Source organism: Nematolebias whitei, chromosome 15 (assembly GCF_014905685.2).
Source record: "Nematolebias whitei isolate Nwh7 chromosome 15, NemWhi1, whole genome shotgun sequence".
Classification (NCBI taxonomy): Eukaryota; Metazoa; Chordata; class Actinopteri; order Cyprinodontiformes; family Rivulidae; genus Nematolebias; species Nematolebias whitei.
The window spans coordinates 27,937,665-27,958,616 of NC_056512.1; the positions used below are offsets into that span (position 1 = coordinate 27,937,665).

The 20,952-nt window shown below is 39.2% G+C and overlaps 1 protein-coding gene across 1 annotated transcript; it reads left to right on the forward strand.

The window, feature by feature from the left end:
• The first annotated feature begins 7,034 nt into the window (after positions 1–7,034).
• On the forward strand, positions 7,035–20,452 carry sgsm3 (small G protein signaling modulator 3). Its single transcript, XM_037689582.1, has 21 exons — positions 7,035–7,263; positions 10,275–10,335; positions 10,454–10,539; positions 10,991–11,054; positions 13,338–13,546; positions 15,179–15,286; positions 15,902–16,045; positions 16,176–16,371; positions 16,513–16,658; positions 16,824–17,057; positions 17,154–17,336; positions 17,515–17,670; positions 17,794–17,848; positions 17,934–17,983; positions 18,117–18,269; positions 18,371–18,441; positions 18,639–18,687; positions 18,843–18,928; positions 19,016–19,138; positions 19,406–19,466; positions 20,219–20,452. Exons 2-21 carry the CDS (start codon positions 10,329–10,331, stop codon positions 20,300–20,302), a joined length of 2,265 nt encoding a protein of 754 aa, XP_037545510.1. The 5' UTR covers positions 7,035–7,263; positions 10,275–10,328; the 3' UTR covers positions 20,303–20,452.
• The last annotated feature ends 500 nt before the right edge of the window (positions 20,453–20,952 follow it).

Genomic DNA, 20,952 nt, shown 5'->3' on the forward strand with positions numbered 1-20,952 from the left:
TCCTGTCACTCTGTGTGTGCACTGTGTGACCTGGTTGTAAAGCTCACAAAAATGTTAATCACTTATATATACACACAAAGTATATATGTGTGTGTGATATAAATCTACAGCATTTTGGACATCTTTGTCAGCAGTAATGTAATCCGAACATGCACACTGATATATACAGGCGTACACAAACCCACAGCAGATTAACATGTCGGTGAGCTTTACAACCAGGTCACACAGTGCACACACAGAGTGACAGGAGGTTAGAGGGATTTCTGCTGCTGCATCATCTCTTCATCTGCGTCTATCACTAAGTCAAATAACGTCTGTTCCCCTGACTGACTGCAGCAACAGAACAGAATCTAGAGGCATAATTGCTCTTAAAACAGCACATCACTAAAATAACTCGGAGATGGAAAAAGCACTATGAAATTATTTTGCTTAAGTCCTACTGTGGGTTTATTGTTTTTGGCTTAAGTGTCTAATTTTGTAAGCACTTTACAAATTAAATTGTTGATATAAATTATGCCAATCAGCAGTTCCTTTGTTATATTACAAGAATTTAAAAATTTGCTTACCCTCTGGCTGAACTGTCTTCTGTCATATCAGCATAAATATGTGGATTTTATTGAGGTTGTGCATAAATGCTGATCTTTGGAGGACTGCAGTAAAATTAGCATCTAAAGCATCTGCTGCAGATTCGTGGTTAAAACAGAAGTTCAGAGCTACAGAAATGGGATATTGTGGAAAATATTTGAACTATAAATATGTTACCTGTTGTAGATAAACCAATGGAAACTTTAGTTTTCAAGAAATAAGATGAATTCTTACTGGACTGAAGATCTAACGGCTAGTTCAAATGAAATGTAGACTAAAATGGATTGCTGCAACCTAATAAAAGTAATTTTAATGTTTTTGTCATGTTTCTGCCTCTCCATGTCATGTTTCTGCCTGTCTGTCATTCTGCCATGCCCACTCTTCACCCGCGGCTCATCAGCGCTCATGCATCACACCTGTTCCTGGCCATATTTAAGAACTCTTCTCACCACTCACCTTTGCCAGATTATCGAACCCTTTACAGAAGTAAATGTCCAGCGTTTTATCCACGAGCTTGTTTAAAATACTATGCAATTACTCTTACCTCGACCCCACACCTGCACCCTGTCTGCTCATGTTTTGCCACTCTGATCTTATCCTGATACATGCTCAATAATCCAGGAAGAAAAATCTAAAAAAGTTAAATCTGGTCCTCTGGACATTCAAAAAACAAGAAAACAAAAAAACAAAACAAAGCAAAAAAAATGTAGAAACGTTTCGTCTCTCATCCGAGAGACTTCCTCAGTCTGAGGAGCTGTATTCAGCTCAGTCTCTTAAATAGCACCTTCTCAGAGTGGATCAACCAGTTTTGCTGCTGACAACCAAAACCAGCTGCTCACATGGTCAAGAAGGACCATCAGCCTAACAATGGATCATTAGCACACTGATGGCTGTTTACTATTCACAGAGGGCTGAGTGATACTAGCAATCACAGCATTGTAAGTGTGGGGCAGTTGAACCCGGAGGCCTCCACCCCTGTTTAATGATGGACGATTTCTTTTCACAAAGATGGCCTCCTTTACTCCTCTCTCAAACCATCGTTCCTCTCTGTCCAGGATGTGAACATCTTCATCCCTGTTCCCTGTGATAAATTACTGGTACATTAAATAAACAAACAAATGTTATAGTATACATTTAGATACATATAGAGAAAATGGTTAATACATATAGGTACATATTGTTAGAAAATGGGGAGTGGTGGCGCAGAGGTTAGAGAGGGTGGGCCTGTGATCGGAGAGTTGCCCGTCAACTCCCCGATTCAACTCATATCCATTGTGCTTGCTCAGGATGGGAGACTGCAATGAAGCCAAGATTCAACTTGTCTGCTGGATTCCTTAGATAGAGAACTTTACTAATTGGCTTTTATGTATGTGAATGTTCCTGTAAAGTGCCCTGAGACAACTTTGTTGTGATTTGGCGCTATATAAATGAACTGAATTAAATTGAACTCCCTGGACCAACAACATCAAAATATGGGTGGAAAAGGTGAAACACCTACACCTGCCCCCACCCTCATTTACCCCACTCTGGGCCCCTGAGCAAGGTCCTTAACACCCCAGCTGCTCCCCAGGCACTTTAGATGGAAGCCCACTGCTTCACATGTGTGCACATGTGCAATGGGAAAAATGCAGATAATTCATTTCCCCATTGGAGATTGAGTACACAAAAATACACATAAATATAAAAAACAGGTTTAGACAAGTACAATAGCTTGTACTGACTCATTTAAAAATGATACAGCTTGCTAGCTAAAATGCTGATGAGAAGGAACTTTGTAATACAGTTTATTACATTAAAAGTATTTTTAAATTCCGAATATTCGACAACAGACTGTGACCACATGTCTGCTGCTAAAAAAAATTAAAACTCCTTTAGCATTTGTTATGATTTTGTTCCGGTCAGAATCGTTAGCGAGCAGCTTTTTAAATGCTACAGGCAGCAGGGTTTGCACTTTAGCTTCTTTATTTGTTTAGTTTTATTCTAGCTACATTAACATTTGGGTGATGGCTTCTCATCGGAGTAATTAAGTTCACATGGAGCCAGCTACAGGCCTTGTTGTAGTTGAACAATGCTGACATAAAGCTTTTGCTCCATCCACTTCTTTTTCTCCGCCATCGTTAAAGTCAGCTAAAATACTGTAGTTCCCACAAAGCATTTTTAAAAATAGTGGTGGTTCCCAAACTCTGTTCTGTCTGTTCTCCATGTTGTTTCATGGCGGTGTTCTCTAAAAGCTGCATGGCAGTACGTCGAGTTTCGTACTTCAGTTCCACACAAACATTTTGCGCGTGTACCCAAAATTTGTATATACATTCATTTACTTTTACTCTCCTGTTATTTACTTAGAATTGCATAGTTACTTGCATGCGCAAAGAGCAGCGCCATCCAGCTGTGGCACCTCAGATTGAACAAAAAATACATGTGCCTAACGCAACACTGAACTAACACAAAAGTGATTTAATTTTAAGATTGAACTTCATTTAATCTAATTTTTAATTGGCCCCACTTGACCTAGCTCAGAATAAATCTCTGCATTTCAAAGATTAGGTTTTAAAAAAGAGCTATCTACAACAGGTAAGACATCAATGGTTCATAACATTTACGAACAAACTAGCTTCAAAGGATTTGAAGATTCTCTCTAGCTGCTCCTCTGCTGCTGTTTTTTATGTCTCACATTAAAAAATCCAACTCTCATCCTTCTCCCAGCTACCTTCCAGCGTATTGTGTCCCTTTCAACCTCTGCATCCGTCATCAGACTCACCTTCTAACCCACACGTCACATCGGCTCACAGACAGGGCATTTGAATGTGTTATTTATTGAACCTCTCTTTCTCAGATGATCCAAACCACACAAATGAAAAAAAAAGTTTTATAAGAGAAATGCATAATAATTTTTTTCAAGTGCATTCATAACCTTGCTATTCATATTTCCCTCCCTTTATCCCCTCCTAAAGCTGAAACCTAATTGTTAAGGGTGTTATTTGTTGTATAGACTGGTATAGCAGGAACATTAAACATGTTTTTCATCACTCTTCTCAGGGGTATGTTTCATTTTGAATGCAGTATAGATTTTTTTTTTAAAACACAGACTCGTAAATACCACTTCCATTACAGCACCCTGGAGAAATCATTTTCACAGCCATGTTTAGCCACAGAACCCCCTACCCTTTAACTTCCGTCCTCCTCATCACAGGAGAAGCGTGTGAGACCAAGAGAACATCTGTTAGATAGACCTTTGATCTAGCCCAAGAGACCAAGCCGGGACCGCTCTGGCCAAGTTTTATTTGCATATATGAACTAAAATATGTAAAAAAAAGTCAAGGCCACGTCATGCAAGTTACATAAACTTGCACATTACAACAGCAGAAACATGCAGATTTGGAATGGCGTTGTGTCAGATAAACATGCAAATAAATAATTGAAATGCATATTTAAAGAAGGTAAAGTGACACTGTGATTCTAAAAATTATGCATGCTGTCTGATCTCCTCAAACATGTGCCAGCATGCATCTGGTGGAACATTTGTGCTCTGGTGCAATGCAACACTGCTATCTCCTGTCCTCAGAAGTAACTGCAAGACTGCAGCAAATTAATCGAGTGTGAACAAGTGATGCTTTGTTTTAATTTGCCCATATATCTGACATGCTGAGGCAGCACAAAACTCTATGTACATCCCAGCAAGTCTGAACTCTGCTTGTATTTGTGTGTGGGTTTACCCAAAGAGGCATTCATTTGTACGTTTTTTATTGGCCAAAATATTAAAAAACATCTCTATGAGCATGTGCTTCTTTTTCCATTTAGTCTATATTCAGCATGTTCCTTTTTGTTCTTGTTTTCTATTCCTTTTCTCTTTTTTTTTGCAGCCACTCATAAAAGCACACAGACATGATTCTCCTCTTAGGGTCCTATATTTATGTACTTACCTCATACAAATGTTGCCCTCTCCTCCCTCCCATATGTATTCTCCCACCTTCTGTTTCTCTGTCTGCCTCCCTTAGCATCCCCCCCACCCCCATTCCTTCTCTTCGCCTCGGTCTGACGTCACGGTAACCGCAGTATGAGATTCAGGGCTCACTTGACACATGATGACAAACAGACAGACATGAGAACCTGCAGAAGTTCGAGGTAGAGTTTGATTGAGCTGCACACATGTTGCTGTTGCACATCAGGTGAATGATCTGGGGCTACTTGGGCAGCAAGCTGCAGGCAAGGTTGATGGCTTCAGCATTTTTAATGACGTGAGTCACTCTGACACGTTGCAGCAGACCGAGCATGCAGGCCTTGGAAGAGGTTTAGAAAGGGAGGAGTGATGTGTCAGCAGTCATCACCAGACAAGAAAGCAGTCCGAGAAACAGAAAGACGGATGAGAATGTGGATTTATTTGTAGGGAAGAAACACAAGTTTTCACCATATGTGCACAGGTCATAGAGAAAACAAACATACGATGGGAGGAGGAGGTGTTGCTGGAGCAGGAAGGTAAACTGTTTGGTGACAACGAGTGATGCTCGATTAAGATTCATGGCGATTAGCATTGTAAAGAGTCCTCGGCTGGGAGGCTGTGCTACATGTGTTTTCATGTGCAAACACATAAAAACTGAAATAAATTGAAGTCTCTAATTGTGCACTTTTATCTAAGCAGCCCGATCCGTGCACTCGGTCAGCAACAATATTTAAGTAATTGCTGTGTTGTTTCTTTAAAATAAAAATAAAAAATGGATAAAAGAAAAGGATTGTCGCTTTAGATAAGATAAGACAAGACAGAACTTAATTGATCCCACAGGAAATTGTTGTGCCACAGTTTGAATATAAAGGAACTTACACAAGGAATCACACAAGATATTAAAAATAATATCCATCCATCCGCTTCTTCCATTTGGGGTCACGGGAGTCGCCGGTGCCCATGTCCAGCAATCACTGTGCGAGGGGCGGGGTACACCCTGGAGAGGTCTCAAGTCCATCACAGGGCCACATAGAGACAAACAACCATTCACTCTCTCATAAAAAATAACAGATAACAGAAAAAAAAAATACCACAGATATATATATATATATATATATATATAAAAACCCTGACAATTAAGGTCCAAAACAGGTCAGGTGTGGACTGAAACATTAAAGTGTTTATTGTAGTGAAGGATTCATTTTTATTGTCCTGTGTAGAAAGAGAGGAGTTGAAAAGTCTGATAGACACAAGGAGGAAGGACTTCCTGTGGCGTTCTGTGGAGCACCTCGGTGGTCTCAGTCTACAACTGATGCTGTGGTAAGAGTCAGCGTGGCATGCAGGGGGTGTGACGTGGTCACTTTCCTTTAAATGCCACGCTCAGAAAGAATAGAATAACATATTATCTGAATAGTATGAAATATGTTGTGTTTTAGAACAGATTTTAATGTTAAACATATAAAAACATCTAAAAGCAATACACGTCTTGATTTTTTTTAAATAAATGTGTAAAAAGTTATTTTTTTCCTTTGTAATAAATCAGATTTAAACTACCCAATTAGACTATAAATTCCTTACGTCCAGCACTGTAAAGGAACATGGTAATTGACAAAATGTTTCAAAACAAAACACAATAGTCAATAAATAAAGAAATGTCACATAAAACCTTTACACTCAAATTGAATCTAAAATGTGGTTAATGTATAAAAGCAATTTTTTAAATATATTTATTTGTAATTCAACATTTAAAACATGGGGGAAATGATAATGGTAAAAGGGCTTCAATCCTTGATTAAATTTAAACATGGCTTATTTAAGTTGAAATGAGGAACTGAGTAATAATGAATTATGCATGCTATTTAAAAGTATTAACAGTTTGTGACTCAATTTTTAATTTGTATTTTTTTATTTTAAACATGTGTATGTATGTATGTATATATATACTTTGTTCTATTTGTGTTCGCTTTATAACCCCCTGGCATTATTGCCTTATTAATTTTGTTTTATAATGTTGATATGTCATGTTTGTGCTGATGTTCAATGTTTTATGAGTGCTTAGTGTATATTTAGTTGATGTTTTTCTTAGTTCATATCTTAGATGTTATTACTGTTTTTCTTATACATTTTATTGTTGGATGTAACTGGGACCCCGTGTACATAATTTCGCTCCACCACATGTACCACATGAGGTGCGAATGACAATAAAGAAACTCTGACTCTGACTCTGATATTGTTAACACTTTTTTGTCAATTAAAAAAATAAAAAAATAAACATGGCTCCCTCTTAAAAATTATAGACCTAAAACGTGTCCATCAAGGCAGGAGCATGTTTGGTTCTAAAACAGCTGGACGTGGAGTCCGCACTCAGCTCGTTTTGTGGTGTTGTACAGTGAATCGTGACCAGTGAATTCTGAGCCCGTATGCGTAAGCAGTTCAGGTCGCGAGGCTGAATGAATGGAACAAACCAGTGCCTGCGTCACCGGTCGCGGAAGAATACACTTTAGGAGGCGGGGTAGTGTAGTTCCGGGACATAGAACTACTTTTTTCGGGAGGAAAAGGAAAACCTTAAGGGCGTAAGAATACTATGGAGCTATCGCTTCCTCTAGCAGGTGCACAACATACGCAAATTATCTTTACGAGGCGAAAGATGCCCTAGGATGTGGTGTTTTCCTTTTTGTCGACGACGAAACGCACTTTCACCATAAACTAAACCATTGCGCTTTCACAAAGATAATGTCACGGTAAGTGATTCGAGGAGGTTGTGTTACTAGCTATAATGTAGCACGCTAACAACTGAAAAGTCCGCGTGGACAAGTGAAAGCTAGCCTACTTAGCATTAATTAATAAAAGGCATGTGTGTCGTAACTGCTCCATTAGCACGGACTAATATGCAATCAGTTCTAAAAACGAGTTTATCGCGCTGTACCTGACGTCAGCTGTGGTTTGACGTAACGCTAATTTAATCCGCTGTATGCTTTCTGTATGCTTCTTACGCAAAAAGCGTAACGATTTTAACGTGTCTTGCTTTTCAGTATACTAAATGATTGTCAGCCAAAATAGACCAGATAAAAAGCTGGATCACTTTGTATGCCCTCCAGTTGTGTTTTTAAACACTAATAACAAGGGTAGCAAGCTTATGATTTTGTAGTTAAGCTGTACAACTGTGATTTGTTTATTTGGAGCAGTAGTTTATAAAATTACCTTACCAAACAGAGGTTTTTTTTGTTTGTTTACTTTCAGGAAACAAGGTTTTTCCAATAGCCTCACTTCCCACTCATCCTCTGTGACACGTGACTCTGTAAGAGCAATAACTGGCCAATGTTTCAGTTTTGTGTGGAAACGGTGTGGTTGTGTTTTATGGGCAACACAGTCTAAATACCAAGAGCTTTCCATGCAGCAGGGACAGGAGCAGTTCTGTTGTTGCACAGTAACTGTTCACTGCTCACCAGGATTTATCTCGCTGCTGTTGGTTTGGCAGGGTGTTGAGCACCATGTGCAAACACATGAATGGCCACACCTTCTTAAATTTCGAAGATCATCTCCTGTTTAGAGCTTTATCAGCTGTTTACCTATTGTGTGTCCAAAATTTGAGAGCATGGCAAATATAATAGATAGATAGATTGGTAATTTTCATTTCTTTCTGGGCTGTCTAGCTCCTAACGGTGGTGACACTTCCCTGAACTCATAAACAGCTCTTACATTTTTCTAGACAGAGCACTTCTAAACAAAGATAATTTATAATTAAGGATAATTCATAATTTATCTTACTTTGACATATTTACTTAACCCCCTATATCCCTTGGGCCAAAAGGACCCTTGAGGTCTCTGTTTCAGATTTTTTTTTTTTTTTTTACTTAAACCTATTGTGCAGAACTTTGTTGTCTGCCATCTGGCAGGGAAAGTAATTACAGACATTGTCGGCATGATTGACAATAAAGTTGATTAGTGTTTGTTGCAAATGTCGTGTTTGTATTTCAGACTTATGCAGTTATTTCTGTCGCGTCGCATTTTTCATAAGCTTGCTTTTAAAATGTTCATTTATATATCCAGTCATTCTTGGCAAAGACCTGGCTTGATGTCTGCAGAAAATATTGTCAGACTGCATTCTTATGAAATAATCATTTTGCTTTCATTTAAATGAGTTTTTATTTTTTTATCGGCTGCTACTTTCTGCAGGGGTTGCCACATTGAGCGAACTCGCATGAAATATTTGGCAATTTTTATTTATTCTTTTGCCAGATACCCTTCAGTCTCAGGATTACTAATCTAACCTGAGTTATCTGAAAACAATTATTAACCGAAGCATTTCTTGAAATACCTGAAGTGTTTGTATTTTTACTCTCAGCAGTTTGGGGCTTAATCGGAATTTATTCTAAGGAGGAATCAATTTAGAAAAACCTTTTTCGTGTGTGTCATAATTTGGCTGCTAGCTTATCACTTTGTGCAACAGTTTTACAAGAAGATGGGATTCATTGATGATTGTTTTTTTTAGACCAGTGATTAAATTGTTAATGCTCTTGTAGGGGAGTATCTCAACAATCCCGGCACTCCCCCGAGTTGCACACAGAGCTCCCCTAAAAGCACTTGGCCATCCTCCCAACCTCAAATTGATTTTTCATCTCTCCAAGTCCTAAATCCCCCCAACAAATGCCACAAGCTTCTTGCTAGAATTAATCATTTTTGGCAGAGAGGTTTAATTTGAGTTAGTCTTCTTTCTTCCAAAGTTACAGTTTTTTCATTATTTATGTATGTTCTGTATGTATTTTTTTTTTGTACTTGTATTCTACATTGTGTCTCTGCACATACTTAGACTGTACTTGTTTGTTTCCACAAGAATGAAGTATCTGTTGTCAAATGTAAAAAAAAAGTGTTGCTGCCAAGGACCCATCAGTGTTGATTGTTGCTGAAACTTATATTTAGGCTGCAACACATTCATTACATGCTTTGTCTTCCCGCGTACTTCATCTAAGCATATCTCTGAGCTGCATGCACCACATGTAAAGCATGAGGATATGAAATGTATCCAAATGTTTGAATGTCAATTTTACTTTGAATGGGGCCAATTTGTTTTATTGCCTGTTTCATCTATTGAATTGGAGCAATTCCAAGACCTTTTCAAAAGCATGGGTTTAAACTGGGACACAAGTCCCAGTGAATAAAATGAATAAAGTGTGTGAAATAAGTTTAAATTTTAACTCTTTTCTCACAGACTGTAATTGTGATTATGGTTTTAAATATTTGTCCTTACGCTTTAAGCTTTGATAAAGTTTAATGAAATAGTTAGCTTATCATAAGTGCAGCAGCTCTTGGTCAGAGAAATGGGACACAAAGATTTTTTTTTTTTTAGTTTTCTTTTACTTGCCATATTAATATAGAACCACAGAGTTTGTCTGAAGTAAGGTAAACATTCTTTTTTCATTTACCCTCTATTTATAGTATAATAAATATTTCTTCTAAGTTAGAAAAGGCTTGCCATTTTGAAATTAATATTTAAAGGGGGTGGGTGGGAGCAGAAGCAGCTGCAGAACAAAATGTCAGAGTATCAGGAGGTTTTAAAAACGCTGCACGACTTGTCCTGGTAAGACCGCTGCTGAGATAACCAAGTCAGACTCGTTTAAATGATTCAGTTATAGAAATGAGAACTCGTACAAACACGTCGAGCTCTGTGTCGTATCTTTTCTCAAGGATTTAAATTTTTTGTTGGCACTGTCCAAAAATTACTTTGCAACTATTTTTCTTTTGTTTTTTCCAGAGTGGCCATCAGCTGATGTTTGTCTCTATAGTCTCTTATTGATTTATCAGCAACATGTCTGGTAGGTATTAACTGAATTTACTTTCTTTGGTATCCATGTATAAATTATATGTCCCATTTGTTCTGTTTTTAACTTTTTAACTGTATCTGATATCCACATGTTTGTTTTTCTGTGTTAGGTACTTACACTCCAGCTCCTGGAGGACCGTTTTCTGCCCTTACCCCGAGCATGTGGCCCCAGGACATTTTGGCCAAGTATCATTCAGTAAGAATCTGATTTTCAATGCCATCAAAAACTTTTTTCTGTTCTTTTTCTTAAATTAAACGGAGAACTTGCATCTGTGCATGATAAGAGAAAAAAGTTAGGACCACATAAAAAGGAAGTGTGTTGCCTCGTGACACAAACTTGCATCTTCTTAGACCATAAAGAATTAGTCTCTCTTAAAAGAAATAGGAAAATATGTAATGTAAGATTACTAAACTATTTTCCTTTGATTTATTTAATTTATTCCCTATTTTTTTCTTCCTTTTTTATAAGTGTTTTCTGTATTTAAGCTAAATTGTCTCTTTTCTTGATACTTTGAAAAGAACACAAACATGTTTTTTTTTATATGGTATCACTCATGATCTGATGCTGATCTGAACTGTTTAATTCATAATCTTTCTGTTGTGATATTTGCACTCATTGGTTTCATGTTCCATTTTTATCTCTACAGAAAGACTCAGCTGAGCAGCCTGAAGTACAGTACGATGAGTTTGGCTTCAGAATAGACAATGAAGGTATTTTTCCCAACAGTTTTCTTCATTGTGTTATTTACAGCACTAGTAAAATTTCTAAACCTAATTTAGAAAGAACAAAGTCTGTGTATCTGGGTACAAAAAGCACTTTGTACACACGTGATCTCAGAGTTGTCCATTAAGTATATATTTTTTTGTTTTTACCATCAGTTTTTGAACAAACTTTATTGATAACCTCATGGCTCAGAAGGTTTTCTCCATGTTCCTGCAACAATTAAACATCTAGCCAAAAAAGGTTAAAAAACAGAAACAACAGGACTTTTGTTCTGAAACTGAAGATGACTATCACCAACCACTGGAGCACAAACTACACCACTGGGCTGAACATGTCCCCACAAAGACGGAAGGGAAGGAAAAGGAACGGTAACGTATCAAAGAAGCTCTCCAAACCTGTGGATATCCTAACTGGACATTTGTCACCAAAAAAAACAAAACACAGTAGAACATAACGAGGAGAAGAGCAAACACAAAAACATTGTCATCCGATATGTGGCTGTAGTATTTGAAAAGCTCAGAAGGATTTTCTCCAAACACAACATCCTGGTACATTTTAAATCCAACAGGACCCTCAGACAGAGGCTGGTCCATCCCAAGGACAGAACCTCCAAACCCAAACTGAGCGGTGTGATGTCTGCAGGTCAGTGCAGTGAGGAATGTCAAGACCTCTATATTGGAGAAACTAAGCGAACTCCACAGAGACACATGACTCGATGCCACAGAGCTAGCTTTTCAGGACAAGACGGAGTGGTCCACATACACCTCAAGGATGAGACGCTCTGCTGAGGACCAGAATGTTCATATTTTAGGCAGAGAAGACGGGTGGTTTGAAGGAAGCCATTTACATTTTTTTTCCCAGATCAGAAATCCCTAAATGTGCAGTTTTGAACTGCAGGCAGATTAGTTACTGGTCTAATGATGGAGATGACTTTAAGATAAGCTAATTTAGGTTTCAGAACAATGTGCCTAAAGGTTTTTTACCACATTTAGTGTTGGCAAGGACATGCACTACTAGGAGTTACAGTTTATGGTAAATGTTCAGTATTTACCACAGTCAGATAACCAACACACTACTAGTTTGCTAAAGGTTGATATATTCTTTTTTTTTTTCTAAGCAAATCAAGCATTTTTTTTTTCTATTTTCAGTAACATGAGCATGGACTTTATTGTTATTCTCAGTAACATTTAATGACATTTAAATGGACATTGCTTTCAGAAAATTGCTAATATTTAAAACATTAAGATAGCAGAACAAACTCGGCATATAGTCCATTTATAAGTTACAGCTTTTGGGTTACAACTTTTTTTTACAGGCTTCAACTTTTTTTAAATTCTTTTTTTTTTTTTTTTTGTAACTATAATTTCATGAGGGGCAGCACGGTGGCACAACTGGTATAGCTGCTGCCTCTCAGCGAGCAGGTCCCTGGTTCAAATCCCGGTCTGGGGGCTTTTCTGGGTGGAGTTTGCATGTTCTCTCTGTGCTGCATGGGTTTCCTCCCACAGACCAAAAACATGCATGTTAGGCTGATTGGTAACTCTAATTTTTTTTTTTCATTTACCCTTTATTTATCCAGGTAGTCTCACTGAGCCACGAGAACTCATTTTCAAGAGAGACCTGTTTAGGGAGCAGATGGGGGGTTAAGGGCCCACTCTGGGCCCATGAGCAAGGCCCTTAACCCCTCATCTGCTCCCTAAACAGGTCTCTCTTGAAAATGAGTTCTCGTGGCTCAATGAGACTACCTGGATAAATAAAGAGTAAATGGAAAAAAAGGGCCTTGCTCAGAGGCCCAGAGTGGGGCAAATGAGGGTGGAGGGAGGTGTGGGTGTTCCACCTTTTCCACCCACATTTTGATGTTGACGGTAGCGGGAGTTGAACCTATGGCTTTCCGATCACAGGCCCATCTTCTAACCTCTGTGCCACCACTCCCCCCTTTTTTTTTGTCCCTAGGTGTGAGTGAGAGAGTGAATGGTTGTTTGTCTCGTTTGTCTCTGTGTCCCTGTGATGGACTTGGACCTGTCCAGGGTGTACCCCGCCCCGCGCACAGTGATTGCTGGACATGGGCACCGGCGACCCCCGTGACCCAAAATGGAAGAAGTGTGTAAAAGATAATAGAGGGATTGATAATTTCATGATGTCTTTTTTTTTTTAAATTTATTTAAATTTCCTGTCCTCAGTTAAGGAGATTTCTTGTTACTCAGTCATGAAAAATATTTGATTTGAAAACATAAATGCCACTGGAGCTGGATGCATTTTATTTCCTCTTTTAGATGATAAGCCTAGGCCTGTGTTGGGCACAGAGGGCTCAGCTCAGCGTGAAGACCCCCAGCAGCGACTGCGGTGGCAGGCCCACCTGGAGTTCACGCACAACCACACAGTGGGTGACCTGACCTGGGATCTCATTGATCCTGTCCTTCCACGCTCTGAGCGTCTGCGCTCCCTGGTGCTTGGCGGCATCCCTCACAGCATGAGGCCACAGGTGGGTAGACTCTAGCAGTGAGGACCTCAGCTAAAGGCAGGACAGTGTGGGCTAAAAATCAAACCAGGCTAAAGAGAAAAGTCCACTTTAGACACCTCAGACTTTTCTAGTGGCCTGCCTGAATGATGTATTTGTACGTTTTACAAATGCATTTCACTTTCATCATGTCACAAGGCTCAATAGACGCAGCAGTCGGTTGCTCAGAGAAACTACAGATTGCTTTAATAAATAACTTCTCTGGTTTTTCCCAATATGATTACCTGCAGCACCGCATCTTTTTTCATAGCGTCTGAACCAAATAAACTAACTGTGATGTTCTTCTAATTAAAGCTGGAGATTATTTTTATCTGATCGTGCTTCTAGCTGCTTCAATCCACCGCCGTTTTATTCAACACAATCTGCATGTTAGATTAACATAATTCTTGGTAGCAGCATAAAAATTGCCAATCTGGAAAACCTTGCAGAATTGTGTGGGTGTTTTATATTTTTATCTGTCAAATAGTGAGGTGTGATTCTTTAGAAAAAAACATAATTACTTGAGTTAATGTAAATGTGTTGCTAACATTGACTTTAGTAACTGGTTTGGTTTATTTGTCATATGCAAAATCAACACAAGGTCAAAAATGAAATGAAATGAAATGCTGATGACGAGAAGAAACATCTCGACTCGCTAAAAAAAACGGTAACAAGAAATGCCAAAGCACGCAGCAAAAATAGAGAACCAAGGTGCCAAAAGTGAAAAATAAATCTACAGCAGCATGGTCCTTTTGGCAGAGTGGTTCTGTTGGCAGTGAGGTTCTCCTAGCAACATGGTTATCTTAACATGATCCAGTTAGCAGCATGATACTATTAGCAGTGAGCTTTCCCTTAGCAACATGGTCCCACTGGCACCATGGTTTTGTTAGCAAGTCTTGTTAGCAGGTCCCGCTAACTTTCAGAGAAGAGACGTTTTCAGCTGCTTTCATCCATTTCTGCTTCATTGTAACCATTTCCCCTAATCCAACATTTTTCAGTCAGGTCATCTGGACAGTTTCTTTTCTTGTGCTGAAACGTTTCGCCTTCGATCCGGAAGGCTTCATCAGTCAAGGAAACGCACAACAAAACTGATTCTTCCCCCAACAGCTTACTCCAAAGAGGAACAAACCATTTCTGCTTCCGATTAGATGGTCTCTTTGGTACGCCCCCTCCTCCAGTGCCGGCCCTCTTCCTTGTTGACAGTCTTGTCAAACTGGTTGAAAACAACAAAGTCACGTTTCAGCACAAAAAAAGAAACTGTCCAGATGACCTGACTGAAAGATGTTGGATTTTATACCAGGATTATTGAGCATGGACTTTGTCGTTTCCCCTAATGTGTTGATTTAAATTGTAATGTCAGAATTAAATCATGTATTGAGAAGAACCCTGTGAATGATGTTACAGTTTACTAATTTAATGTGCAGTCTTATCTAACATGGTATCTATTGTCATTTTCTGTCATTCTGGGGCATATCTGAAAAACTGTAAGGCTGACAGAAAGAAGGAGGAAAAAAAAACCACTAAAGGCCATCGTTATAACAGATTGAGCCACCATTCTAAAATATCACAATCCTAATAAAGGCTTTAAACATACATTTAAAGATATTTCTGTCTTAGTTATGGATGCGTCTGTCCGGAGCGCTGCAGAAGAAGAGGACATCAGAGATCTCTTACAAAGAAATCGTCAAGAACAGCTCTAACGATGACACCACCGCTGCTAAACAAGTAAAATCTCTTACAGGATTTAATTTACTGTTTACTCAAATTCAAGCAGTACTGCCTAAATAATTTTTTTTTTTTAAAAGCATTACATATTTGAATAACGTTTCAAGAAAATATTAAAAACTGGAAAACCTTTATAATGTAGACGTTCAGCTGTGATTCTGTATATCCAGTGTTTCCCCTACCATTATACAGGCGGGGTGCCCCACCCCGTCAACAGAACTGAGCACCCCGCCTACCAAACTGAACTTGCCCCTCCCACCCCCACCCGGCACTGACGTATCACTAAGCTAGAGGCTCAAAATACAGGCGCTCTAGCTAAAAAGCCAAAGGCAGCACTCGCATTGCCTCTTCCCACAAGCTGAACGCCCCCCAACCACGCTCAAAACTGTTAGTACAAGCTGTGCTCAGACATGTCTCCGTCCCCCCCCATCAGCAAAAATCAAGGATGAGATGAGCACCCCGCCATGGCAAGCTAACTAGGGGAAACACTGGTATCAATTTAAAACTACCACACTTTGGAGATTATAAATATAATTCAAAGTGATGACGGGTGTTTTTACCCCTGTGTGTCCTGATCTGTGAAACAGAAGGATGGTTTTAATGTGCATCTTACAGATAGAGAAGGATCTGTTACGGACGATGCCAACCAATGCATGTTTCAGTAGTCTGACCAGCATCGGTGTACCGAGGCTGAGACGGGTACTGAGAGGCCTGGCCTGGCTCTACCCAGATATCGGGTACTGTCAGGGAACCGGCATGGTGAGAACTCGTCACAGCAGCTGTCTCTCATTTTCAGCTCTACCTTTTATAGCAGTTTATTTCTCGTTTGTCTTTTTTTTTCCATTTTCAATGTTAAAGTCTTCTCTGTTCCTAAAACATTTGCATCTAGGTTATTTCCTGCCTCTTGCTCTTTCTGGAGGAAGAGGATGCTATGTGGATGATGTGTGCCCTGATCGAAGACCTCCTTCCTCCCTCCTACTTCTCCTCCACTCTGCTGGGGGTCCAAACAGACCAGAGGGTCCTTCGACAGCTCATTGTTCAGTATCTGCCAGCTCTTGACCGCCTTCTCCAAGAGCATGACATAGGTAAATAGGGGTTCAGTCTTAATAAAGCATACTCAAACATTTACATTGAGGAAAAAAATGAAGCTAAAGCATTTTGATAGGTCGCATCTCTTGAAAAATATGAGTATACACAGTTTAACACCGTTTGATTTGTACACACAGAACTGTCGTTGTTAACGTTACACTGGTTCCTGACATCATTTGCCAGTGTGGTGGACATCCGTCTGCTCCTACGGATCTGGGATCTACTCTTTTATCAGGGTTCAGTGGTCCTCTTCCAGATCACACTGGGCATGCTCAAAATTAAGGTAGCATCACCAGTTCAGCAATTCTTGACATATTCTTACTAAACATACAATTTAAAAGAAAAGCAATTAAAGCTAACATTTTTTTAACTTTCACCAGTGATATTGAAATTGACAATCTGCTTTTGTTGCGTACTAACATTCCTAACAATTACTTTACGACTCCAGGAAGAAGAGCTTGTATCATCCGAGAACTCTGCATCCATATTTAACACGCTGTCAGACCTGCCAAGTCAGCTGAGGGACAGGCCTGCGGTTCTCGGAGAGGCTATGAGGCTGGCGGGGAATCTATCCCAGGAAACTCTGGAAGCTCACAGACACAAACATCTTGCTTATATTCTGAATGAACAGGCACAGCTCAACAATGGAAACAACGCAACACTCGGCACCAATCTCAACAAGGTCGGTGTGCCCAGATTTTACTTTTGTCTCAAGACTGAATAATTTTTTAAACCAAACGTGTCTGTGTTAAAATATTTCTATTTTGCATATGTTTAGGTGGTGAGGAGACAGTCTCTGCGCAGGAAATCTACGCTGACGTCTCTGTTATTTGGGGAGGATGAAGCCGAAGCCCTGAAGTCCAAAAATATTAAGCAGACAGAGTTGGTGGCTGCCCTTCGAGAGGCTATAACTCGTACAGCTGAGCACTTCCACTGTCTTGACCCTCATCATTCCAACACAGTGAGTCATTGCTCTGCAGCACACCAACCACGTTTGTCGTTTTGTGAAGTCAACCAATGGAAAAAACAAAAATGAGGGGAAACACACCTACATTTTCTGACATTTCAGGCTTTAGTTATCAGTTCTGAATGAGTTATAGTACCACATATTATTGAATATACTTATACCTTCTCTCTAGGACTTGACCCCAGATTACTCGATGGAGAGCCACCAAAGAGATCATGAAAACTTTCTTGTGGTTTCTCGTAACCGACGGAGACGAGCCAAAGCTTTGTTGGACTTTGAGCGTCACGACGATGATGAATTGGGCTTCAGAAAAAATGACATCATCACTGTGAGTAGACTTAACTGGAAAGCTCACAAAAAAACCACTGCTTATTATTACTTGTGTATTTGTACACATGCAGCATGCTTTACTGTGTTTTTGATTCACCTACCTGATTTTGTTTTGTTTTAGATCGTCTCACAAAAAGATGAACACTGTTGGGTTGGTGAGCTCAATGGGCTCAGAGGTCTGTTTATTTTATTAACATTAAATGTTGCAGAATGAGTTTACTGTGGTCTCTTTGACATCATCTGTTTCTCTGTTGTTGCAAGGTTGGTTTCCAGCAAAGTTTGTGGAGATTCTAGATGAAAGAAGCAAGGAGGTAAAAACACATAGAAAGTTTATGACGATACACAAACTTAGATTTGTCACTCGTTTCTCAAACTTGGTGTTTGACCTAAACATCTTTTCAGATGATGCACTTGTCATTGACTGGTCCGTCTGTCTCCCTCCAGTATTCATTAGCAGGCGATGACTCGGTTACGGAGGCAGTGACTGACCTGGTCAGAGGAACTCTTTGTCCAGCTCTGAAAGCCATCTTCCAGCACGGATTAAAGAAGCCGTCTATACTGGGGGGGCCCTGTCACCCGTGGCTATTTATTGAAGAGGTAGTTGTTGTTTTTTTCTTTCTTTAAGATCGTGAAACCATTTTGTTGTTGTTGTTGTAAAATAAATAAGTGTGCAATTCTGTCTTTTGCTTTTCTCTTAGGCAGCTAGTCGGGAGGTGGAGAGGGATTTCAATTCTGTCTACTCCAGACTTGTGCTGTGTAAAACATACAGGTAAATCAGTGTTTTTTTGTTTATTCAACCAAACATTATGCTTTTCTGAAGCTGTTCAGTTGAACTTGATTTGCAAAATATGGCACAGTTAAAGAAATGTTTTTTTTTTGTAAAGTACCCGCAAGAATAATCTACTTTCTTTAGAACTTGTCTGCTAGGAATTAAATATTGGAACCAGCCTGTTTGTGTTTTACCAGGTTAGATGAAGATGGAAAAGTGCTAACACCAGAGGAGCTGCTATACAGAGTGAGTGAACAGTTGAATGTATTTATTTCAGCTCCACATAAGGCAGAGAAAATGTGACACGTGTTCCAAATATTATCAATGCTTGTCTTTAAAAATTCTATTTGTTCCTAAAAAAAAATAAAAGTTAAACAGCACCTCCTCTCGTCTGTTCCCAGGCAGTGCAGTCGGTCAACATGAGCCACGACGCAGCACATGCTCAGATGGACGTAAAGTTCAGATCTCTTATATGTGTTGGCTTGAAGTGAGTTTCTAGTGAGAGCACACGTGTACAAGGTGTCTTGAAATTAAAGTTAAATGTTTTCTACCATGTTGCATCTGTTTTTTTCAGTGAGCAGGTGCTGCATCTGTGGTTGGAGGTGTTGTGCTCCAGCATGGCTGCTGTAGAAAAATGGTATCATCCATGGTCCTTCCTCCGTAGTCCTGGCTGGGTGCAAATCAAGTGTGAGCTCAGGTGTGAGACAAACCCCAACAAAGTGACTGAAAGTAATCAAATGTTCGTCTGTGTACTTATGGAAAGCAGGGTTATACATTAATAAATTAACTCAGGTGAACAAACAGCTTAATTATCAAATGGATAAAAACACTACTAAATGTTCTTCAGGTAAAATCACTTAAAGACTTGATGAATAATTTTTTTATAAAATTTAGCTTAAAGGGAAAAAACGATCTAAACTAAGCAACAAACCGTATCATTGAGTCCATCTGTTGTTGTTCTCAGGGTCCTGTCAAAGTTTGCCTTCAGTCTCTCTCAGGATTGTGAATTGCCCGACAAGAAAGAGGTACGTCAAGGAGATTGTTTGCAGTACCGACTAAAGACTAAATATTAGATTCCAGGGGAGCAATCTTTGATTTGATGCCGTTTCAGAAATCTACTGTTCTGAAAGCAGAGGTTATGGATGTGCTGGTTCAGCATCACCTCTTTAGTTGGGATCTCTAGGTAACATGTAGCTATTGAATGCTGTAGAATAGTCATTAGCTAAAAATAATTTATGATTTTTGCTTGTATTCATGAGCCTGTCATGAGGATGTCCAGTTCAAAACAAGCTCCATAAGCAGAAATTAATCAGAGAAGCATCGCTGCTTGTTTTGTCCGTGCTTGTGCAGGGCTTCACGTCCCACGTAGCCTGAACAGGACCACATTCACATTTTCAAAGAAAGACCAGCTTCACTGACCCACACATAATTAAATACTGTGAATATGGCACTCAAACTTTGTGTAACCTGTTACACAAACAGGCTAAAATCATATTTCTGCTTCACTTTCATGAAAAATATTTTTTTGACTATAGTTATGGTAGCACCTTCAATAATGAGACGTTTTCTCTGTATCTATGTCCAAACGTTGTATTTTGATCCTTTATCTGGAGGTGTACAGTGTAAAAAATGAATTGGTATAAAATAACACTGACCTCCAGCCTGACCTGTTTTTGTTTCTTTGCTTTTCATAATTCCTTAAAATGAGTCGTCGATGTTCCTCTTTCTGGTGATGCTTGTCTTTTCTACGTTTAATTAGGTTTTCACTTGTTTCTAGGAAAAGGAGCAGAAACCACTGAAAGAGGGCGTGCAGGACATGTTGGTGAAACATCACCTGTTCAGTTGGGACATCGATGGCTGAGCACAGCAGACATGTCCCAAGTTAACCTGTGGTGGATTTTGTATTTGTCTCCTTAGCAGCTATTTACAGCTCAAAACTTGAACACTATTCTTTACTGAAGCAGGTAGCCACTTCAGATCTGTTTTCCTCTCGTCTGCTTTACCTACTTGATGCCCAAATAATGACTGAAAGTCTACAGCATTTCTTGACGCATGTGTCCATTTTGCTGCGTACTTTATTTTTTATTTATCTCTAAATGAGACATCACAAGGTTCAAACATATATGCACTTGTGAAGCATTCCTCTTGTACAGGACAGTCTATACTACTGTGTGACATTAGTATGTATATTTTTATTTTTCATCAATTCCTTCCACTCTATCTTGTGCGTCAGTTTCTAATGCACATTAACAACCTTAGATATTTTATTATGGTCCTAAATTCCTTTAGACCCTATAACAGAACATTCCAAGTTGTGGTGTTGTAAAGAAACTATTTTTGAGAGTAATGTTACTAAATATCTTGAAATTCATTAAATATTTCATGGTAAACTACCGTAAAGTTGCATATACCGAGTAAAGCCTTTTCAAATTATGATATAAAAACCCTGCATGTCTATCTGATGAGTGGTAGTAAAAACTGCACTTACAGATACTCCTGTTGTCATTGTTA

What these genes read in the sequence shown, in the direction of transcription:
- sgsm3 (XM_037689582.1), top strand. An exon ending in CAGAGGAGCTGCTATACAGA is followed by an intron (nt 18,688 to 18,842) that starts GTGAGTGAACAG and finishes GTCTGTTCCCAG; the next exon opens with GCAGTGCAGTCGGTCAACAT. An exon ending in CTTATATGTGTTGGCTTGAA is followed by an intron (nt 18,929 to 19,015) that starts GTGAGTTTCTAG and finishes TGTTTTTTTCAG; the next exon opens with TGAGCAGGTGCTGCATCTGT.